This window comes from Stylophora pistillata, chromosome 1 (assembly GCF_964205215.1).
Source record: "Stylophora pistillata chromosome 1, jaStyPist1.2, whole genome shotgun sequence".
Classification (NCBI taxonomy): domain Eukaryota; kingdom Metazoa; phylum Cnidaria; class Anthozoa; order Scleractinia; family Pocilloporidae; genus Stylophora; species Stylophora pistillata.
This window is the reverse complement of record NC_142519.1, coordinates 56,982,707-57,004,112: the sequence shown is the minus strand read 5'-3', so window position 1 is coordinate 57,004,112 and position 21,406 is coordinate 56,982,707. Positions and strand designations below refer to the sequence as shown.

The following is a 21,406-nucleotide window of genomic DNA, read 5'->3' as shown; positions in this document are numbered from 1 at the left end:
TAACTTTGCTCCCTCCCTTCTTTTTGCCACACTCCCTCCTTTGCACCTTGCTCCCTCTCTTCTTGTCACTCTTCTCCCTCTCTTCTTGTCACTCTTCTCCCTCTCTTCTTGCCATCCCACTGTCTCCCTTCTTTCCACTCTGCTCCCTCTGTCCTTTCCACTTTGCTCTCTCCCTTCTTTCCATTATTCTGCTTCCTCTCTGCTTTTCACCCTGCTGCTTCCCTCCTTTCCACCCTGCTTCCTCTCTTCTTTCCACCTTACTCTCTATCTCTTTTTCATCCAACTCCCTCCCTCCTTTGCACCCTGTCACATCCCTCCTTTCTGCCATGCTCCAGCTCTCCTTTCCATCCTACTCCCTACCTTCTTTCCACCCTGCTCCCTCCTTCCTTTACACCCTGCTCCCTCCCTTCTTTTCACTTTGCTCCCTCCCCACTTCCCTCCCCTTTTCTTAGTCAAAACTAATTTTTTTAATTTAGCATTCAAATAGTTTTAACTAGTTTTTACTAGGTAACTGTTCCCTTCAAGTGCATAGATTCATAGGTTTTAATAGTTCCTTTTTTTTAGTTACTTTTAACATAATTTTGCCTTACAATATCGTGAAGTGCGACTGAATATACCCACATAGAGGTCTGCACTATATAAATTTAAATAATTATTTTTATTATTATTATTATGCTGCTTCCTTCTCCTTTAATAATAATAATAATTTACATTTCTAAAGCGCTAAAATTATAAAATATTCTAAAGCGCTTTACAACATTATTAACTACAAATATTAAAATGATAAACGACAAAATATCAAAACAAACTGTAAGCCAGCTTGAATAGATGTGTCTTAAGCTTTGACTTAAAAATCGTTACACTTGGACTGTTTCGAATTTCAAGCGGCAGTTCGTTCCACAAAAAAGGTCCAGAACGGGCAAAGGCACGATCACCAAAGGTCTTAAAGTTAGTTCTTGGGACCTTAAGGAGACCCTGATCGCAGGAACGTAGCTGATGACCCTTGACACTGTGTGGCTGCAGATATTCTTTTATGTATAGTGGGCCTTGGTTATTTAAAGCTTTATAAATTAAAAGTAACAACTTAAAATGGACGCGATAAGCCACAGGAAGCCAGTGAAGATTATATAAGGCGGACGAGATGTGGTGAAACTTGGGAATCCTAAAAATTAGTCGAGCAGCGGCGTTAAGCACCTTCTGAAGACGCTGTGTCTGGTACTTGGGTACGCCAAATAAAAGGGAGTTGCAATAGTCTAAATGCGAAGTCACAAATGCGTGAACAAGAGTCTTCGTGGACTCAGGACTGAGGAATTTCCTAATTTGGCGAATTTTATACAATCCATGAAAAGCTTTGCTGCAGATCTTACCAATGTGAATGGACATGGACATATTGGAGTCAAACCAGGAACCCAGGTTTCGAACACTGTTGAGAGGCTGAATGGTAGAATTACCGACTGTGATGGAATCAATTGCGATTTTTGATAATTGATGGCGGGAACCAACAACTAAGAATTCGGTTTTAGAATCGTTAATTAACAGGCGATTATAAATCAACCATGAGCGGACATCCGAAATGCAGGCTTCAAGAGCAGCTATGGCGTGGTCTTGCGAAGATATGTCATTGGGTCTAAACGACAGATAAAGTTGTGTATCATCGGCATATCCGTGAGCAGAGGGGAGATGGTTAGCGATCACGTGATATAGTCGAGATATGTATAATATGAATAAAATAGGACCCATACAGCTGCCTTGTGGGACACCGCAGTTCAAATGAAAATCATCTGATGTTCGATCGTTTATGAGAACACGTTGTTTTCGGCCAGACAGATAAGACGCAAACCATTTATGGGCAGAGCCAATGATTCCAAAATCGCTTTCAAGAACATTAAGGAGAATCTGATGATCGATTGTATCAAAAGCAGCGCTTAGATCCAATAGCACAAGAAGCGTAATTTCCTGATGGTCCATTGACATAAGAATATCACTTTGAACCTTAAGCAAGGCAGTTTCGGTAGAGTGAAATCTTCTAAACCCTGATTGTAACTTCGGCAGAGGAGCATTGTATTCACAGTGCTTAAACAATTGAGAAAGAACCGCCTTTTCGACGATCTTGGAGATGAATGTTAGATTGCTTACTGGACGGAAGTTTTTATAAGTTAACTCTAGACCGGGTTTCTTTAATAGAGGTTTCACAATTGCAGTATTCCAATCATCGGGAATATAGGCGTGGCGAATAGACAAATTTACCATGCGAGTAATGGAGGGCGCAAGGACGTCAAGACAAGACTTCACAAGCCATGTAGGGATTGGATCCAGGGAGCATGAGGCATTAGACGATGTACTGATTATATTGCAAACATCTTCCACTGATAACGGCGAAAAACTGTCAAGTTCTACAGCTGGAGTAGCAGTATCAGAATAAGGAGGATTAACTTCAATATCACTGATGGAATCTTTGATGAGTTCAATTTTTTTAACAAAGAATTCCCCAAATTTATTCGCAAGTAGAACTGGGTCATCATGAGGTGGTAGATCATTAACATTAGGACCGTTACAAAGAAATGAAACCAATTTGAACAACTTCCCGGAGTCACCAGCGCACTGACCAATTAAATCTGAGTAATAAGAAGCTCGAGTAGACTTGAGAAGAGCAGAATATCTATTACAGATTTTACGATAAGCAAGCCAATCTGAAGAAAGACCACTTTTAAGAGCTTTCCGCTCAGCCTTGCGACGAATACGTTTAAACTGGAGAACATCAGCGTTAAACCAAGGGATCTTTGCACGAGTAACAAGAGTTTTTGTCTTTATGGGAGCATGTTTATCCAGGATTTCTGTTAAAGTCGAGGAGTACTGCTTGGATAAATCGCCAAGGTTGCTCCAGTGTGTGTCACTGCAAAGTACAGACGAGGTGATGTCCGATTTAAATGCATCAATGTCGATGTTCTTTAGCCTGCGATATGACAGACTTGGTAGAGATTGATGAACTTGGGAAGCGAATAAAACACTCAACAAAAAAATGATCCGAGATGGGTAAGGTGACGTTAATGGGACCCAAAATTAAGTCACTGGTGGATCGAGTGATGATAAGGTCCAAAATATGCCCAGAAATATGCGTGGACATCGTTACGTGTTGTGAGAGGCTGAAGGTTTCCAGCAACTCTTTAAATCTTATAGCACAATTGCTATGCACCAAATCCATGTGAAAGTTGAAATCCCCAGCGATAATAAGAGGTTCAGGACACATGACAATGTTTTCAAGATACGACGAAAACTCATCAAGAAATACCGACGCAGAAGAGTTGGGAGGGCGGTAAACAGCAACAATACGGATAGAGCGATTTGTTGTCTTCAAAATCCATTCGGAAAATTCAAAAGAATTATGTTCCTTCCCGTCCAGAAGTGTAGCATCAAAAGAGTCGCGGAATAAAATGCCTGTACCACCGCCAGATCGATTTGATTGCCGTGGAAAACTCTTGAATAAATAGCCATGACGAGAAAGATCAGCAATGCAGACAGAATCTAAATCGTTTAACCAAGTTTCAGTAAAAATACAGATACCGATATCATTGCCAACAGCATGGTCAATGATTGTTTCCACTTTGTTCCTGATAGAGCGAGCATTACAGATTGCAAAGCGAAGATTATTTGAAGAAAGACTCGATGACAGCAATGATCTCAGAGGCTTCAAAACGGACGGATTGACACCATTAGAGGTGACAAGTTGAATATTTAATGATCTACAATCCCGGCGTGAAGAAGAAATCGGAAGAATATTATGAACAGCATGTTTCCTAGCTTTATCAGCCTTTCCAGCGCGACATCCTCGGTACTTAAAAATACCAAGGGCTTGAAGTAGACATAATGAAGATTGATACAAATAGCTTGGACCGGAAGAGCGCAAGCGAAGAAGATCAGTTCTGGAGTAAAACTTTGTAGCAATTTGGGCTTGACTTGATGGCTTATCGGCAAGCGAAATAGCAGAAGGAGGCGGGTTAGCGCGACCAGTAGAATGATGAGTAAGTGGGCCAGGATTCCTTTCAACGTCCTGACAAATAGTAAGGTCAAGGGACGGCAATAAGAAGCAAACGTAACCGTGTTTGTGCCAGGAAGAAATTGGTCGTCGACGAAGCCCAAATGAACTTAGTCTTCGAAAGTGAAAGGAAGGTCGATCCAGTCCAGCCGCTTGAAATGAAACAGGAGCTGTGTTCAAAGTGCGACCATCGTGTAACCAAACTGATAAAAAAATTGACTGAAATCCGAGTAAAACTAAAAATTTTCGCAGAACATCAAACGTGGCAGCCATACTTCGGCGCGCATACATTAAAGTATGCCACCTTGCTTCCTCCCTCCACTCTTCTTTGATCCTTCTTTCCTTCCTTCCCATTCCACTCCCTCCCTCCTTTGCACCCCGCTGCCTCCCTCCTTTCCACCCCGCTGCCTCCGTCCTTTCCACCCCGCTGCCTCTCTCCTTACCACTGCGCTGCCTCCATCCTTTCCACCCCGCTGCCTCCCTCCTTTGCACCCCGCTGCCTCCCTCCTTTCCACCCTGCTGCCTCCCACCTTTCCACCCCGCTGCCTTCCTCCTTTCCACCCCGCTGCCTCCCTCTTTTCCACCCTGCTGCCTCCTCCTTTCCACCCCGCTGCCTCCCTCCTTTCCACCCCGCTGCCTCCCTCCTTACTACCCCGCTGCCTCCCATTTTTCCACCTTGCTGCCTCCCTCCTTTCCACCCCGCTGCCTCCCTCCTTTCCACCCCGCTGCCTCCCTCCTTTCCACCCCGCTGCCTCCCTCCTTACCTCTGCACTGCCTCCGTCCTTTGCACCCCGCTGCCTCCCTCCTTTGCACCCCGCTGCCTCCCTCCTTTCCACCCCGCTGCCTCCCACCTTTCCACCCCGCTGCCTCCCTCCTTTCCACCCCGCTGCCTCCCTCTTTTCCACCCCGCTGCCTCCTCCTTTCCACCCCGCTGCCTCCTCCTTTCCACCCCGCTGCCTCCCTCCTTTCCACCCCGCTGCCTCCCTCCTTACTACCCCGCTGCCTCCCATTTTTCCACCTTGCTGCCTCCCTCCTTTCCACCCCGCTGCCTCCCTCCTTTCCACCCCGCTGCCTCCCTCTTTTCCACCCCGCTGCCTCCTCCTTTCCACCCCGCTGCCTCCTCCTTTCCACCCCGCTGCCTCCCTCCTTTCCACCCCGCTGCCTCCCTCCTTACTACCCCGCTGCCTCCCATTTTTCCACCTTGCTGCCTCCCTCCTTTCCACCCCGCTGCCTCCCTCCTTTCCACCCCGCTGCCTCCCATTTTTCCACCCTGCTGCCTCACTCCTTTCCACCCCACTGCCTCCCTCCTTTCCACCCCGCTGCCTCCCTCCTATCCACCCTGCTGCCTCCCTCCTTTCCACCCCGCTACCATCCTCGTGTCCACCCTGCTGCCTCCCTCCTTTCCACCCTGCTGCCTCCCTCCTTTCCACCCTGCTGCCTCCCTCCTTTCCACCCTGCTGCCTCTCTCCTTTCCACCCTGCTGCCTCCCTCCTTTCCACCCTGCTGCCTCCCTCCTTTCCACCCTGCTGCCTCCCTCCTTTCTGCCCTGCTGCCTCCCTCCTTTCTGCCCTGCTGCCTCCCTCCTTTCCACCCTGCTGCCTCCCTTCTTTCCAACTTGCTCCTTACCTCCTTTCCACCCTGATCCCTTCATCCATTCAACTTTGCTTCCTCCCTTTTCACCATGCTCCCTCTTTTCTTGTCACTCTGATCCATCTCTCCTCTCCACCTGCTGCCTCCCTCCTCCCCACCCTGCCTCATCCCTCCATTCCCCCCTGCTTTCTCTCTTCTTTCCACCCTGCTCCTAGCCTCCTTTGCACCCTGCTCCACACCTCCTTTTCTTCCTCCTTCCCCCCTCATTTTCACTCTATTCCCTTCCTCTTTTCCATGCTGCTCTCTTACAGCTTCCCACCCTGCTCCCATCTCCTTTTCACCCTCCTCCCCCCCTTGTTCCATTCTACTACCTTACATGCTGCTCCCTGCCTTCTTTTTTCCCAGCTGCTTCCCTCTTCCATCCTGTTCCCTCACCCATTCCACTCTTTTCCCTCCCTTCTTTTCACCCTGTTCCCTCTCTCCTTTCTACCATGCTCCTTCCAATCTCCTCTCCATCCTGCCCCCCTTCTTTCCACTCTGCTTTCTCCTTCCTTTTCACCTCACAACAACAACAACAATTTATCACTTATAGAGCGCTATTTACAATGACAGATCAACAGCGCTTTACAATCAATCCTAACCCGCCCATCCCACCCCAGGGGAGGACATCCATCACACAGTAATCTTGTGCATGAGAAATTAACGTCTCCTTCCCCTAACCCTGTAGGAGACGGGACCTCCATTTATTCGTCCCTATCCGAGAAGACTAGAATATCTAACCATATCTTGATGTTATAGAAAGGTAGCAAATTCTTCTCAATTATTTTAAGACCTTGAGTGTTGGTCCGGCCGGGGCTCGAACCCTCGACCTCCCGCACAACAGTCCAGTGCTCTATCCATTGAGCTAACCGGGAGGCGGTTACTCACTCTCTGTCTTTTCCACCCTCACCCTTTTCTCCTTTCCATGCTCCCTCCTTTCCACCCTGCTGACTCCCTTCTTTGCACCCTGTTCATTCATTCCACTTTACTCTCCTCCTTCTTTAAACCCTGTTCTCTTCCTCCTTTCCACCCTGCCAACTCCCTTCTTTTTAACCGGCTCCATCCCTCCTTTAATCCACCCCTTCATTGCTTCCTCTTACCATTTCTTGCCTCCTATCCCATCGTTTATTTGCCTTCTTTCCCCAATCTCTCTTCTATTTTCCTCCTTAGTTTCTTTCTTTTTGTCTTCCATTATGTTTAATTAGTTTGGTTTCCTTAGGGTAGAGAAGAGGGCAAAGGACTGCTTCGCCAAATTTCCAACAGCCGGTCTAGTGGAGATGGTGCCAGAGAGAGTGCAGATGCCTTCACCCAAGAATTATCACTTGCAAATATAACTGCTGACCATGAAACAATTATGTCACCTGTGGCACCAACCAACTTGGATTTCAACACCCCTTGATAACATCTGACTTTGCATAGTTAGGTTAAAAGACGTGATGAGATCAAGTTTACCTCTTGCTTCTATCAACTGCTGGGACTTAATTTGAATATTAGTATAACCAAACTACTCCACAATATTTGCATATGGTAACTATGCTTCTGATTTAATGTATAAAGAGAGAAATGAGTTAAGACATGGAAAGTCAAAACCTGGATAAAGCTGACTTACCGCACTAAAAACAGCCTTTATCACTTAGCACTAAACTGTTAATATTTAAAATGTTGATTTCTATTAGAACATCATCATTCCTCTTAGATGTGTTTCTCCTCTTGATTTACTGTGATCTGTGCTTTTTTATTAACTAAAGATGGGTCCATCCTGTGAAAAATAATTACAGTGTGTTACTGTGAGGAGTAATATGATAATTATTGTGCAGTAACGGTAACAATTTTAATTGTTAATTTATTTAGCAATTAAAATTGTTTGCCCTTAGTTTGGTGTGTTAAGGTAATATTTTTACCAAGGTACCACTATGGGGAAAATTAAGCTCCCCAGCCAAGGTTTTAGTACAAAGACATGGTCACCACAGGTCTGGAAAAAGTCAGGGAGAAATAAATTTCTTCAAGGTCAAGAAAAAGTCAAGGAATTTCACTTTGGGTCTGGAAGAAGCCCGAGAAAAGTGAACTTCAAGTACAATATGAATTTGTTTCTCCAGTCGTAACCCTCTTCATAATGAAAGATTTGTGATGTTAATGTTACTCAGGTACGTTGTTTTATACAGTTCACAGATTCTTGATCCACATTATGATATCCGTTCCCTTTGTAATGCAAGTCCAAGTGAATAAAATCATACATTTTCTTTTTTGTCAATTTTTGATTTCTAATATTTCAAATTGTTTGTTACATTTCACAGACATGAAAGGTGTTGAACTGGTCAAATATTGTTTGATAAAATTGATCAACAACAGGAATTTGAGTTTCCAGGAAAATTGATCAATTTTCCATGGTACCTTAAGGAAATAACAATTTATGCACACTCTGTGTGACTAGCTGAAAGTATAATTTTAGGAATGGAGAAGATGGCTTTGAGGTAGAGTTGGAAGTCATAATCACAATTTTTAGCGAAATAGTTAATTCAGTTGGTTAGGGAAATTTTACGTTTGTCAGGCAAAGTCAGGGAATTTCAAAAGCCTTTGACTATTTTATTTGAGACTTTCATAGAAATATGGCATGATTATCATTATTTGTAAGTTTGATTTTCAGAAAAAGATAGTTTTTGGCTCATTTCGAGCAGATCCATTTTCTATGGGAATAATTTGTGCTAAGGAAAAAGGGAATAGTCAGTAAGTGTTTTCGTAACGAAAGCCCTATGGATACTATGATGACGCTTATATGAATGTCGCTCTTAGTCAGGGAAAACCCCGCACGTTCTATGTAACAGTCGACTTATTTTCTCTGCAGTTCATTAACTAGTCAAGTAGCCATTACAAGAATTAGCTTTCATCTTATCCATAAATAGAAAAGTAATGACATACATGACATAACATCTGGATGAGACCTTACGCTGTTGTGATGTCAAGAGTATGAAACAATGAGAATTTGTTGCTGTCAATCAAAAGCAAGAAGATCATTATTTGATCGATGTCTGTCAAAAAAAACTGGTTCAAAACCGGTTTTAGTGGTTTTCACCGAATGAAGCACATCCTGTTTGTGTCCGCTAGAGTGTGATCGCTTTGAGGGCAGTAAAGTTTGTTCGCTCGGAATGGTAAATAGATCGACGAAAGATCGAGGAAATAAGGACAAATAGACCGCTATGACCGAAGAGAAATCTGCAGTCGAAGAAACGGGTGAACCTAGTGCTACTGAAACAGCGGTGGTTGACAATGAGGGCAAGGAATCGACGGAGCAACCTGAGGTAACCGAGGAAGAGAAAGCACATGGCGACGAAGAAGCCTCTAAAGAAGACGGAGAAGCAGAGGAGAAATCGAATCAAGAACAACCTTCTAGAAGACAACGTGGAAGACCAAAGAAGACTGATAGTGACGAACCAGCCGCCAAGAAACCGAAGACGGGGAAGAAGGAAAGACAAGCTCCGGAAAGGGTGAGCAGTCGTGTAGCGAATCAAAGAGCTGGGATTAAGCTTCAAACGACAAATTTACTGCCTAAAAAGAAAAGATCGTCATCAAAGAAAGCCGATAAGAGCGCTGTGGATGGCGGAGTAACGACTACGGAGCAAAATGGTACACCTGTGGAAGTTTGATTCCTGTGGGGAAAGCTTTAAGCATTCGCATCGATAACCCACATCTAAAAAGTTTGACACATGTTTAACAAAGCGTAATTTTTCGGCACTATTTTAGTGCATTCATTCGGTTTCTTTGTGTGACTTTCACCTGCTAATTTTATTGTTTTCATGACTTCTCCCGACGGACGGCCATGTTTTTTTAATCGTTCTCATTATTAATCCCATCATAAATTGAAAAGTTCCATGCTCACAGTGGCTCTCGTCGGTCACTGGGGCAGGTTAGTTTGAACCTTGTTGTTTCATTTCAGACTAGTTTAATTTTAAGTCGTGTTACCCTTTAGTTTAATGCGTATGTTTTCAGACGAGGTTGGCAAACGCTCATTTTTTAAAACAATTAGTTTTAACCTTCATGTGGATTTCGTCTGTTGCTCTCATAACTTAGTTCATGTTTTATAAAGCGTGTACCCTTTTCGTGACTTTTTACAAAAAATTATATCATTCATTCATGAGATGACCGTCTCCTAATCTTTACCTCGCCGATTATTACAGCCACAATTATTCCCCACCCTCCCTACCCTCGGAGATTTTCGTGGAATTGGTTAAAGTACAGTTATGTCCAAGGAAACCAAAGGGCAACTGATCTCTTTTTCGCCCAACCACAAATTTAAATAATATTGAATGTATAAGGAATCAGCAATTTTTTTTCCTATAGCTTTTGTTAAATTATTTTGGGACAGTTACTCTTTGACTGCCTGTGCTACACTCAATGATGTGCACTAAAATATTGAGACAGGATCATTCCATACTCAGCCAGCCCTCCTCAGATCACTCTTTCAATTCGGTTGCTGCTTTCTACCTTAAATGAAAGCTTGGGCATATGTCAGAAAATGAAAATATTGGGATTGAGAAACTGAAATAAAACTCACCGTTCAGGAAAAGGTGAGAAAAGCCAAACCCTTTCCCTTAACATTGTGTGGAGAGGGGAGTACTTAATAACTAAATGATGTTTTTGTTTTGTTTTTTTTGTTTTTTTAACTCGCCCTCCTCTGACTCTTGAAAAGTTATATTCTACACTTTTATTTACCTCTAGTCATTGGAAAACCCTAATTTTTGAGAAGAATCCTCAGTCCCTTTTAGGCAGAGCCCTTGCAATCCTTGGCCAAATGATCTTTACAGAGGCACACTTGCAACTAAATGATAATACTTGTCCTGCCCTATAATGTATACTAAGTAAAATCTTCCAGAACAACAATTGGTATGATTTCTTTCCTGAGCACTAGAACCCTTATTACGCATAGATGCAAACACTTTTTATACATTTATTACTATACTGCATTGTGTACAAACAACTTCCTAATGCAAAATTCCATACAGTTCTGTTATTTACATTCTGCTGTACACTATACATGTGTTGAAGGTTGGAAGACATGTCCATCAAATTTTTCTAATGAGGGCAGCCAGTTAGTATGGGGAAACATTTTGAGATATACAAAAGAAGCCCAGTGGGCATCTCACAGCTCCCTTGTTTGATAATTACGCCAATACTGTATTTACAGGTAAAGATACAACAAAGTGAGCACTTTATCTTAAGGATTCAATTACACGACAAAGAGACAGAGTCATATCAACATTGCAATGTATGTAACAAGTCAGAAGACAGTCCAGTATTTTTTTTTAGTAGACTGTAGTCTTCCTGTGGGATGGAGGTTCCTTTGGTGGGGTTGGCGGTAGGGGCCGACTGTTATTAAGTTTTTTCTCATGCACAGGCATGTTAGGGATAGGTTCCAGCTGCGATGAGTTCATGACAAGAGTACTGCCTTGTCGCACCCCTCCCTTTCCTGGTTTTGTTTTAGCCTGCAGTGGGTTGATGACACCAATATTTGGAGCTGCTTTGAAAACTTTATTGAAGTTTGTTTCCCTGTTGAGAAGCTCCAGTTGAAAATACCTCTTCTCATCCTATGAACCCAAAAAAGGAGACAGCATTAGTATGGGGGTACTTCAAAATGATAACAGCTTTGATTCAGCGTCAACCCTTGGATACAAATCTGCAACGTTCACATGCATGCCAAGCTGTTTAATGGTCACATGCAGAGTGAAGGGGGACACACATGGGGAAAGTAGATATGCAAAATGGAGCTCCTCATTTGAGCTTGGCTAAATCTAATGCAACAAAACTGAAAAGTAGCTTGATCAAAAATTTATCATTTGAGATTGAATATCTGATAAACAATCACATGATGCATAACATGACTGAAGTGGCACATACTCATCGAGGAGCCAGCCACTTCCAAAAAGTGATGGTCAGAGAAAAAATTCAAACAAAATTCTGGAAAGTGTATTAAAATTTAAACTGACCACAAGTCTCTTCATATCCAGTTCCCTCTCAGCCAGGGCCCTCCTGAGTTGTTCAATAACTTCCAGGTCTTCTGGTCGCGACTGTCGGCTCCTGAATTTTTCTTCAGCTTCCTCCAGCCTGTTGACAACAAAAAATTACATTAATTTTGAAGAGCTTCTTAAATTTTCATGGTAGTATTGGGTTGACAGACATTTGGTCTTGTGAATATGAAAATTTTCCAAATAGGGCACCTTCATGAACCTCTATAGACTCACATTAATTGTAAAGCAGAAATCTTGTCCCTGAGAAGTTCCTTGGATCTGTTGAACTCTGTCAGCAAGGCCTGAGTCTCGCGCAAATGCTCTGCTGCTATAGAGTCCACCTCTTTCTGATGTGATCTAGCCAGGTCCTCTTCTCGTTTCCTGAAAAAAAGAAGCAAAATGTTGAGTAAATATACATGCTTTCAATTGCAAGTGCTCGAGAAAGAAAAGAACGCAACTAAAAATATAAGTCTGCTATCTAGCCAAAGAATTTTGGATGCTGTAGTTGTCAAAAAGTTCTCCAACCTATGATGCTTAACAAAATAAGCAACTCTAGGCAGCACTCCTAGCAAGATTTTAACCAGTAGGTGTTCATGAGAAAAGAAACCTTTAAGAAACCTCTGAATATTGACACTACTCATATACTGTAAGAATATGGATACTTATGTAATCTAAACTTAGAAAAGCACCAATCAAACCTCATTTGTGAATTAGCCTCCCGTCTGACACTAAGTATCTCCTGCCCTTTGGCTTGCAGTTCGTGTTGAAGCTCTTCTACATTGCTTTTAACTTCCCTGATTTCCTCATCCAGTTCTTTTACATGGCACTCTCTCTCTTCAATCTCTCGTCTAAGCTCTTCTATCTGATTCTGATGTTCATTTTCCTGAGCAGCAAAAAATAGTTATTGTATGAGTTAGGAGCAGAGATTGAGAATTAGATTGTAACTGTAGGCAGCCACTTTCCTCTTACGGCCAAAATTGCTCAGAGGATTGCAGTGACTGTTATTAAAATGATAGAGTAAGAAGAGGAATAATAACTCAGAGTAGAAGGGAAAAGGCAATAGATGCCTACTAGCCTACTTGTTGCTGAAAGAAGAGTCTGAGAAACAAACTTATTTTCAATTACAGTCGTTATTACTTACATCTTTGGAGTGCATCTCGTTGGCACGTTGAAGTTGAAGTTTCACAGCTGCTAATTGAACTTCAAATTCTCTATGCAATCTCTGCATTTCCTCCTGTTGTACACGCAACAGCTCACTTCTCATATTTTCTGTAAAAAGAAATGATAAACACTGTATTTGCATGCAAAGGACAAAGAGACTTATAAAAAGAATAAGGATACAAAATTCACAAGGAAAAAATGCACAGCTTTTACAAAAATTGTTTCAAGGTCCACAACTATCTCAATTTCTTCATTATGTTAAAAAGCTTAATTTCTATTCAAAGATAACAACAATGAAACAATCTCACGATTTCAAGCTGGAGTGTAAAATCAACAATTTTGACTACAAAGCTGGAGTTGTACTGGTCTCAATGCATTTACTATAAACAATGAAATTGTGCCATGAAAATGGCAGTATGTGCACTTCAGCAACAAGTCTTTTAAAAAATCTTTGACTTAAATCAGAAAAGCCACAAATACAGTACAATTTATTGCTTGCAATGACTAATGTTGTATGAAAAAAGTTTTCAAAAAGACTCTAACCTTGATCATTTTCATGTTTGACTTTTATCTCTTCAATGTCTTTTATGTGTGTCTGTTCAGCTTGGGATTTGACAGCATCTATCATGAGTTTATTTGCATGCAGTTGAGATGTGATCTCATCTCTGTGACTCTTCTGTAATGTGCTCTCACGTTCCTGAGAAAAAAGGTAAAAGAAGACATCATGACTAGTTTGTGCATGCAATATTACCTTTAAAAACAGGAGAAATTGGCCACTTGTTTCCTTGCTGAAAAAATTTAATCAATTTATACCAAATAAGAAATTGTTAAGTACGTATAATATTATTATCATAGACTTCAAACTTGATATCTAATACAACACTGTGCTCTAAGGAAAATTGAATGGAGCCCAGTGCTCTGAAACTGTGAAATCCAGGGTGCCCAGCATATGCTTTGTATGAAAAACTAAAATTCCTGAGTCACCCAAGAGCAAAAGTAAGGCACCAGGGGCCTGTTTCTCGAAAGTCCGGTAACTTAGCGGGCCCGAGGCCATGTTTTAAAATAAAAATTCAAAGGATATAAAAGCAGGTTCTAGCCCCCAAACCACTCCATTTTGTTTCTTTAGTTGATGGTTTCATTTTGTTGTTTTCAAAACTTTTGAAATTCCCATCCTGAATGAAAACAGAACCGCTTTACGGGTTCGTTAAGTTACCGGGACTTTCGAGAAACGCGCCCCAGGGGCCACTGGGCACTGCTAAACCACAGCCTTGCTAATAGCCTCTGTATGGCGGTACCATCTCCCCTCATTGGCTAGAATTGAAACACTGTCTGAATATCCACCTAAAAATTAACTCTTTCACGCCCTAAGAGTGACTGGCATCTAATTTCTCCTAGCAATATCACCCCTGAATCACACATGAAGATCACAGGAATAAACGAAGTGATTACCAACTATAAAAAGTCTTGATTGTTAATCAAATTCTCCTAATGTCATCACCATGGGAAATGTAAAGAGAACTGTACAGTAATGAGAACATGCCTACTGATGTTATGGCATAAAGGGTTAAACAGGACAGCAAAGGGGGATCCTGATTCCTGTACAAATTTTAGACAATTTGCTTGTACGTTAAAAAGTATTTCACATATCATGATTTTAAAAGGGAAAACTTCAAATCTCACCTTACTTTCTAATTGCCTTTCTGTAACATTCACGCATCGCATAAACATATTAAATTTGGGCTTAAAATAAAATATAAACCATTCAACACCCTGATTAAGAACCTGAAATAACCCAGCATGTACCTTCATTTCTTCATCTTTGAGGCCCTCAAGCTTCTTGAGCTCTTCCTTGTGTTTTTCTATCAATTCCTCCAGTCTCTTGTTGTGCTGTAGAGATAATGCAGACATTTCTTCCTCCATGTGTTTCCTCTGTGAGTCAAATTCTTTGCGAAGGTCAAGCTTAGCTGTTGTAGCATTCCGGTTGGCCCTTTCCAAATCACCTCGAGTTTCAGCAATCTGAACAATTAGAAAGCTTTAGTTTAATATAAAACATGTGCATGACTGAGGAGTGAACAGAACTGTATAAATCTGCAAATCTAGCAGACCCAGCTTCAAATCCTCTTGAAAATTTTTTGCAGTAACCCCAACTTCACAACAAAATGTCCTTCTAGGGAATCTGAGGGCATGCTCCTCCCCCCCCCCCTCAAAAAAAAAAAATAAAAAAAAAACATTGAAAACCTTTGGGAGAAATTTTTGTAACTTTTTTTGAGCCAAACATTTACTGGTATGTTAGAGTCAGTTAAAAGATAGTTATTTTCAGTATTTGAAAAAGTTTGGCAAAGTTGCCAAGTGCAAAATGGTCTGACAGCTGGCATTTTTTTTCAAATAATAACCCTGAACAATTTCAAGTACAAGTTACATGACAAACTATACCACCCAAATTACAGTGAAAAGGTGCTTGTATTATTAACAATTACTTATTAAATAACTCTGCAAGTTTATTTGTGTCAAGAGATTGGTACTAACAAACTTCTTGGAGTGTTCAAGAATGCATTTCTTAGCAATGGCAAGATGTGCGACCTGTTTACAAAGAACCAAACTTAAGTTGGTTAAACCATCCATTTTCCCTTACAAAGTTTCAATCCAAATCTAATCGTTATTCAAATGAGTTCAAACTCTGAACTCAGTATAGGCGGATTCATGCTGACGTCATTGTTTACATTTTTGCTCATTTGCATACGGCTCTGCGTAAAGAAGGAAGCATGTTAGATACAAATTGACTTCAGGCAGCTAAAGAGCTAGAAAACCTTAGTACATGATGAAATTTTTAGCTCTTTGGGTGTAATATTCAAGGAGAAATAGTCCATCAAAAACTGCAAAATTTCTGGGTGGCAAAAGTGCTAATGAGCTCATACATTCTATGTAAAATTTTGAGTTTTTAAACCCGTGTTGCACAAAAAGTATTCAATGCATCAGGCTCATAATCATTGGCTGAGTTAATCGTACTTTGACCTTTTGATATTCAGAACTGATTTATTTTTAGCTCCATCAGAAACTGAATTGCTTATGCTAATGAGGCAAATATTGTAAACAAGGATTCCCCTATAGAGATCATCTGAAATATGCTCATTGTAACGCATTTCAGTCTCTAAATTATTATCAGCAGAAAAATTGCTTCAAAGCCTAAATAGTATCATACTGTCTGTGCACTTACAGTTTTCTTCAGAGCATCAATTTTACTTTGCAACTCTGCTCTCAGTTCTTCTCTCTGCATATCTTTTAGCTTTGTCAGCTGCTCTAGTGACACACGATTTTCCTCTCTGTGCTGTTCATTCAGCTGAGAGCGCAGATTACTGCATTCATCCCTGAAAGTCACAAGGAAACAAATTACGCACTGAATGTTAACCGCTCATTTTTGTGGCTGCATATTTCTGAGCTGCACTATACCTATTCTGTTATTTGGAAAAAAAAAATTACCCATTCAACAACATTATTGTGAGGTGAATGCACATTTTGAATTTTACTTACTATGCCATTTACTGATTCACAAGTGCTTTTGAAGCATGCATGGTTAATATGACAGTTATGTTTGGTGCATTCCCTTGTGTACAACTATGAGACTCGGTGGCCTAATTGTTACAGCACTGATCAAGCTTTGGGTTGAGAGGTCCTGGTTCAAGACCAGGCTGGGTCAATACAGGACTCGACACTTATGGTAGCCAACAAGCTAAGCCACACACTAGTAAAAATTCAGTTTTGGTTAATGGTTTTCAATTTCCATTTGCTAGTTTGGCTAGCAAACAAAGTGAAACTGCTGTAACATCTAAGTCGTCACTAGCCACTTGGCTGGTAAGTTGAAAAGTTAGTTTCAAGCCCTGCAATGTGTTGTATTCTTGGGCAAAACACTTTGCTCTCCCAGTGCCTTTCTCCACCCAACAGTGTAAATGGGTACTGGTAAATTGTCAGGGAAGCCTGATAAAATGCTGGGGGTAACCTGGCTTGAGTACAGACTTAACTTTTTACTTGACTGTGTAAAAAAGATCTCTCTCAAAGTCAAAGAGAACTTACCTTAATTTTTCACTCCATTTAGTGTCCAACTCATTGGTAAGTGATGTTAGTTGAGCCTCTGAGTCTAATCTAGCATCCTTTAGAGCTTTGTCATGGAGTGTTTCTAGCCTGTACATATCATCCTGATCAAAAATAAGAGTTTTGTTAATATATTAGACAAATGCATGACAACAAAATCTACTGATTAGTATGAATAATAATATTCTCAATACACAATTGTAAATCATTCTGTCATAAAAAAAAATGCAAGTTAAAGTACAGTATCTTAAAATCATTTTGATTATTATTCGCTAACAACAACAACATATCCACCAGCTCATAACAGTGTTCCTTCAAAGCTTCTTTGGACTGGAGATAAATTAAACTTTTTATTGTTTGGTTTTAGACAAAAAATTATTTTAAAAAAATCTACAAGTTCTTCAAGTAGGATCAGAGTAGCAGCTGTGTACACCTGGCATTTTTTTTGGAGCAGTTCATGTGTTCAATTCAGAGTTCTAATTCCCATGCAACAATTCTATGGTGCAAAATTCTTGCCAAGCCTTATTTTAAACAAAGAGCTGTAATGCAAACTATAACTTACTACGACATGAAGCCAGTTAAACTTCTAACAACAACTAACAATACTGATGACCTACTCAAATTAGTTTTTAGATTTTCATTGATGTTTGACTTTCAACAAGCCAAAAGATCTTACCATTGACTTTGCGTACTTGTTTTCAGCCTCTTGCAAGTCAGCCTTTGTCTTTTGTAATTCCTCCTTAGTCTGACTAAGGGCTGTTTTCAAGCTGTCAATGTGCGATGATGCAGACCCCAGTCCTTTCTCACCATCATGAACCAGCTTCTCCAATCTCTGAACTTCATCTTCAGACGCCCTCAACTTATTTTTCAAGTCCCTGCAATGATTCTCAAACTCAGCAATAACCTCATTTTTCTCTACTCGCAATCTATCAAGTTCTTGCTCTGACTTCTCCAAAAGTTCTCTCTCTTTCTGAGACAAGCTATCTTGAAATTCTTGATATAAATTCTTAATGTGGTTATTATGGTCAATACCAAGTTTTGTCTTAATATCCTCAAGTTCTTTGCTGTGATCTTTCTTCAACTTTGCCGTGACTTCTTCAAGTTCTTTTCTCAGTGACAATTCCTTGCTAGTAGATTGTTCACCAGCTCTTTTCAACTCAGCATTGTATTTTGATTCCAAGTCTTCCTTCTCCCTTGAAAGTTTCTCAATTTCCTTTAAGAAACAAACCCAAATAAGTCATCACAAACTTAAAGGCATTAAAAGATATATAAATTATCCAACAAACAGTTAATGAGAATACTCAAACTTGTCAGACAGAGGTTGATATATTCATTGATCTAAAACCAAATTCTCATACATATTTTACAAGTGTGTCATAGCTTGATGAGAGAACTAACAATCAGATTTTACTTAATGGATTAAAAGAACTCAAGGATCTGTGAATAAAGATATGGGTGGTAAACGGTATATGAAACATTTAACAAATCATTAAAAAAGGTGCCACTTATACCCCTGTGTTTACAGTATGTACTAGCTTTAGATTCTTTGATGAATCCTTATTCTTCTTTCAACTTTTCCAATTCTCTGTAAGTAGAAGTGTCAAATTTCATATATGAAAGATGTGAGAGTCTTGTTATCTGTTCAGGGCTATGTAACAGTGAGGAATTCGTAAACTAACCTTTTGAAGACGCTTGCTCTCCAAGTCTGTTTCTACTGTGTGTGAACTGAACTTCTTTCCTAGATCATTATGTTCGGACTCTAGCTTGCTCAATTTACTTTTTAAGCTTGTAATGTTTGTTTTCAGTTCCTTGATTGTTGTTTCTTGAGACAACTTGGTTGCATCAAGTTTGCTGATTTGCACTGTTTGAAATAATTTTCATTTGTTAGCATAGAAGAACTCATGAATTACACACTCAGCTGAAAATAAACTAAAGAAGAATTTTATAGCATTTGACCCTTTAACAACTAAGAGTGACTAGTAGCTAATTTCTCCTTACAACATCACCCCTGAATCACACATAAAGGTCAGGAGAATAAAGGAAATGATCAACAAGAGAAGAAGCTCTTGATTGTTAAACAAATTATTCTCCTTTGCATCACCTTAATACAGGGAACAGTATGGAGAATATGTATAATTATGCACACAAATGTTAGAGTGTAAAGGGTAAATATTATACTGTGAGTGAGTGATAAGTGATTAACTTGTTTGTGGAATTTGGTGAAAAGTGATGAAAAGTTTATTTTTTAGTGATTAGTGAGTGGATTGCAAGTGGAATGCAGTGTGATGATTGAACTCACAGTTTGCTACTTTTAACCCAGCGATAGCGATATCTATAGATGTAGATTTGTAACCATCTGTTTCATAGAAATAAAAAATAGTTTTACCACTAACATGATGTCATGGAACATAAATTATACAACTCATTAGAAAATAATCCCATCCAAACTGTACTAGGGACATCAAAAGTCCATTTATGGATTGAATGTAGAACCAATATATACCTCTAACTAATCGAGCACAAGGTCCCTGCTGTTAATAAAGTTACAACCCATGTCAATATTTTCCATTTCAATTCATTGCTACAACACAAAGCATACAGGACATAAATCCAAGCTGAAAAAATGTTATGTAGCTTACAGTTGAACAGAATGAGAAGGTTAATTTGTTATTAATTTTGTTAGATATCTCTTGTTTCAAATAAGGGGAAAGATTTCAATTCAAACAAAGTTTTTAATTTAGCAGGTTAAACAATGAAATACAACCAGCTGAATTGACAAATCATAGCATATGTACTAACTGAGATGTGAGTCTTAAACATGAAAGCAATGCAGAGATCAAACCTTCCAGAGAACTGTTAAATGTTTCATAGACAAACCTAACGTGTGGCTGCTAAAATGTTTTTCCCACAAGATAGTTAAGTACAAGAATAAAAGGAAATGTCAAAAAAGTACCCCATTATGCAGCCTTTGAATTTTGAATATGTCCATCTGTCCTTGAATAGTATTGAATAACAATAAACACACTCCCCATAATAGATCACTTGTTAACAAAACAAATATATTAATTTTTCAGAGGAAATCTAAATATTCGATCTATGATCAAACTAAATTTCTGTAAAATATTTAAAGAAATGATAGCAAAAATAACATTAACAGAATTAAAAATTACAGAAGGAACGTAAAACAGATTAACTCCAACAATGAACGTTCAAAAAAATCCCATGATAATATTAAAATTAATGTAATTTAGTTTGTATCGTAGACGAATCAAATAACTTTACTTACTTGATTGACGAGCAATTTCGGCCTCCTGCTCCTCACACCGTTTTTTCGACACAGTTAAGTTATTTTCCGTCTCCCTTAAACTTTTCAAGGCTTTGGATCCCTCTAGTCTCGCGTCCTCGAGTTGTTTCGCCAAAGTCGTTGAGTCACCTTCTTTACCTTCGAGTTTGGATTCCAGTTCCTTTAGTTGCGTTTTTAAAATGGACATATGTTGCTCTCCATCACTTAGTTGATTTAGTAACTCTGAAATCCTGTCCTTAAAGATTCGTTCTTGTCTGTTCCATTCGGATTTAAGAGCCCTCTCTCTACTTTCCCACTCTTTCAATTGCATTTCTTTGGAATTTTCTTGCAAAGTTCGCGAAGCAGCCAGTTCCTTTTCGTAAAATGCTTTCAGTTTGTCCAATTTTTCTTGATACTCAGATTCAATTCTACGTCTTTCTTCCGTCACAGCATCACTAGAAGATTCTGCCCGAGCAAGCTTCTCCTGAAATTCTTTTTCAAGTCTTTGTTTTTCCTTTACAACTTCATCATAACGCACACGGTGAGCTTTCATAAGCTGGTCGATCTCGTCGTGATGTTTGCTCGTTAACTCCTCAACAGCTTTGTCCCTATCTTCCTCTAGCAGTTTCCTTGTGGCCTGAAAATCCTTCAAGCGTTCTTCGAACTCCTTTTTAGAGGCCAGTAATTCCTTGGACATGGTTAAAATCCTATCAGAAAACTCTGATTTCAAACGAGCTTCTTCATCATCTGTTCGGCGCTTGAATCTCTCAAATTCCGACATCGCCTCTTCTCGTTGGAGCCGTTCCTTCGACAAATGCGACTCTAACAAATCGATCGTCTGCCTTTGTTCAGAAACAGCATTTAACCTTGTTTTAAAATAGTTCACTCTTTCTTTTGTTTCCGCCATAAGCTTCTGCATCTCTTCTTCATGGGCCGTTTTCATGTCTTCCAAAACATTTTCGTGCTCATCATTTTTGGTGTTGAGCGCGTAAATAACTTTGGTAAGTTGAGCGATCTTTTTCGACATTTTGAGATGTAAGTCTGGGGTACCATCTGCGGGAGAATTACCTCCATGGTTAGCCACATAAGTACCGTTTCTATGCGGCATACTGTGGAAACTCGAAGCTGTTTTACTCGCAGCCATTTTGACTTCGCCTCTGCTACGGATTGTTCCTGATGTAGTTACCATAGCTACCAGCGATAAATAGTGCTCTG

General features: G+C 40.1%; 3 protein-coding genes across 6 annotated transcripts in view; 2 read left to right on the top strand and 1 right to left on the bottom strand.

Moving 5' to 3' along the window:
• The window catches only part of LOC111343714 (uncharacterized), an 18,215-nt gene extending 10,302 nt beyond the window's left edge, over positions 1–7,913 (top strand). Inside the window, exon 15 of the mRNA XM_022950897.2 lies at positions 6,882–7,913. Within this exon, the coding sequence (XP_022806632.2) occupies positions 6,882–7,061 (180 nt within the window). The 3' untranslated portion in view covers positions 7,062–7,913. The remainder of the gene's footprint in view (positions 1–6,881) is intronic.
• Positions 7,914–8,737: 824 nt separating this feature from the next.
• On the top strand, positions 8,738–9,796 carry LOC111343709 (uncharacterized). The gene has a single exon (XM_022950892.2). It carries the CDS (start codon positions 8,857–8,859, stop codon positions 9,301–9,303), a length of 447 nt encoding a protein of 148 aa, XP_022806627.2. The 5' UTR covers positions 8,738–8,856; the 3' UTR covers positions 9,304–9,796.
• A 794-nt stretch (positions 9,797–10,590) lies between these two features.
• Positions 10,591–21,371, bottom strand: LOC111343708 (protein FAM184A). Of its 4 annotated transcripts, XM_088725055.1 has the most exons (14): positions 20,195–21,371; positions 19,208–19,264; positions 18,588–18,769; positions 17,585–18,121; positions 16,891–17,012; positions 16,037–16,187; positions 15,349–15,402; positions 14,626–14,838; positions 13,366–13,519; positions 12,803–12,930; positions 12,360–12,544; positions 11,896–12,042; positions 11,641–11,758; positions 10,591–11,241 (listed from the first exon to the last, which is right to left on the bottom strand). In XM_088725055.1, the coding sequence occupies exons 1-14, from the start codon at positions 21,333–21,335 to the stop codon at positions 10,960–10,962; spliced, it is 3,471 nt and encodes a 1,156-aa protein (XP_088581181.1). In that variant the 5' UTR covers positions 21,336–21,371; the 3' UTR covers positions 10,591–10,959. The 4 variants fall into 4 exon arrangements, with proteins under 4 accessions (XP_088581181.1, XP_088581187.1, XP_088581192.1 ...); XM_088725061.1 differs by lacking the exon at positions 15,349–15,402; XM_088725066.1 differs by lacking the exon at positions 19,208–19,264.
• Positions 21,372–21,406: the final 35 nt, after the last annotated feature.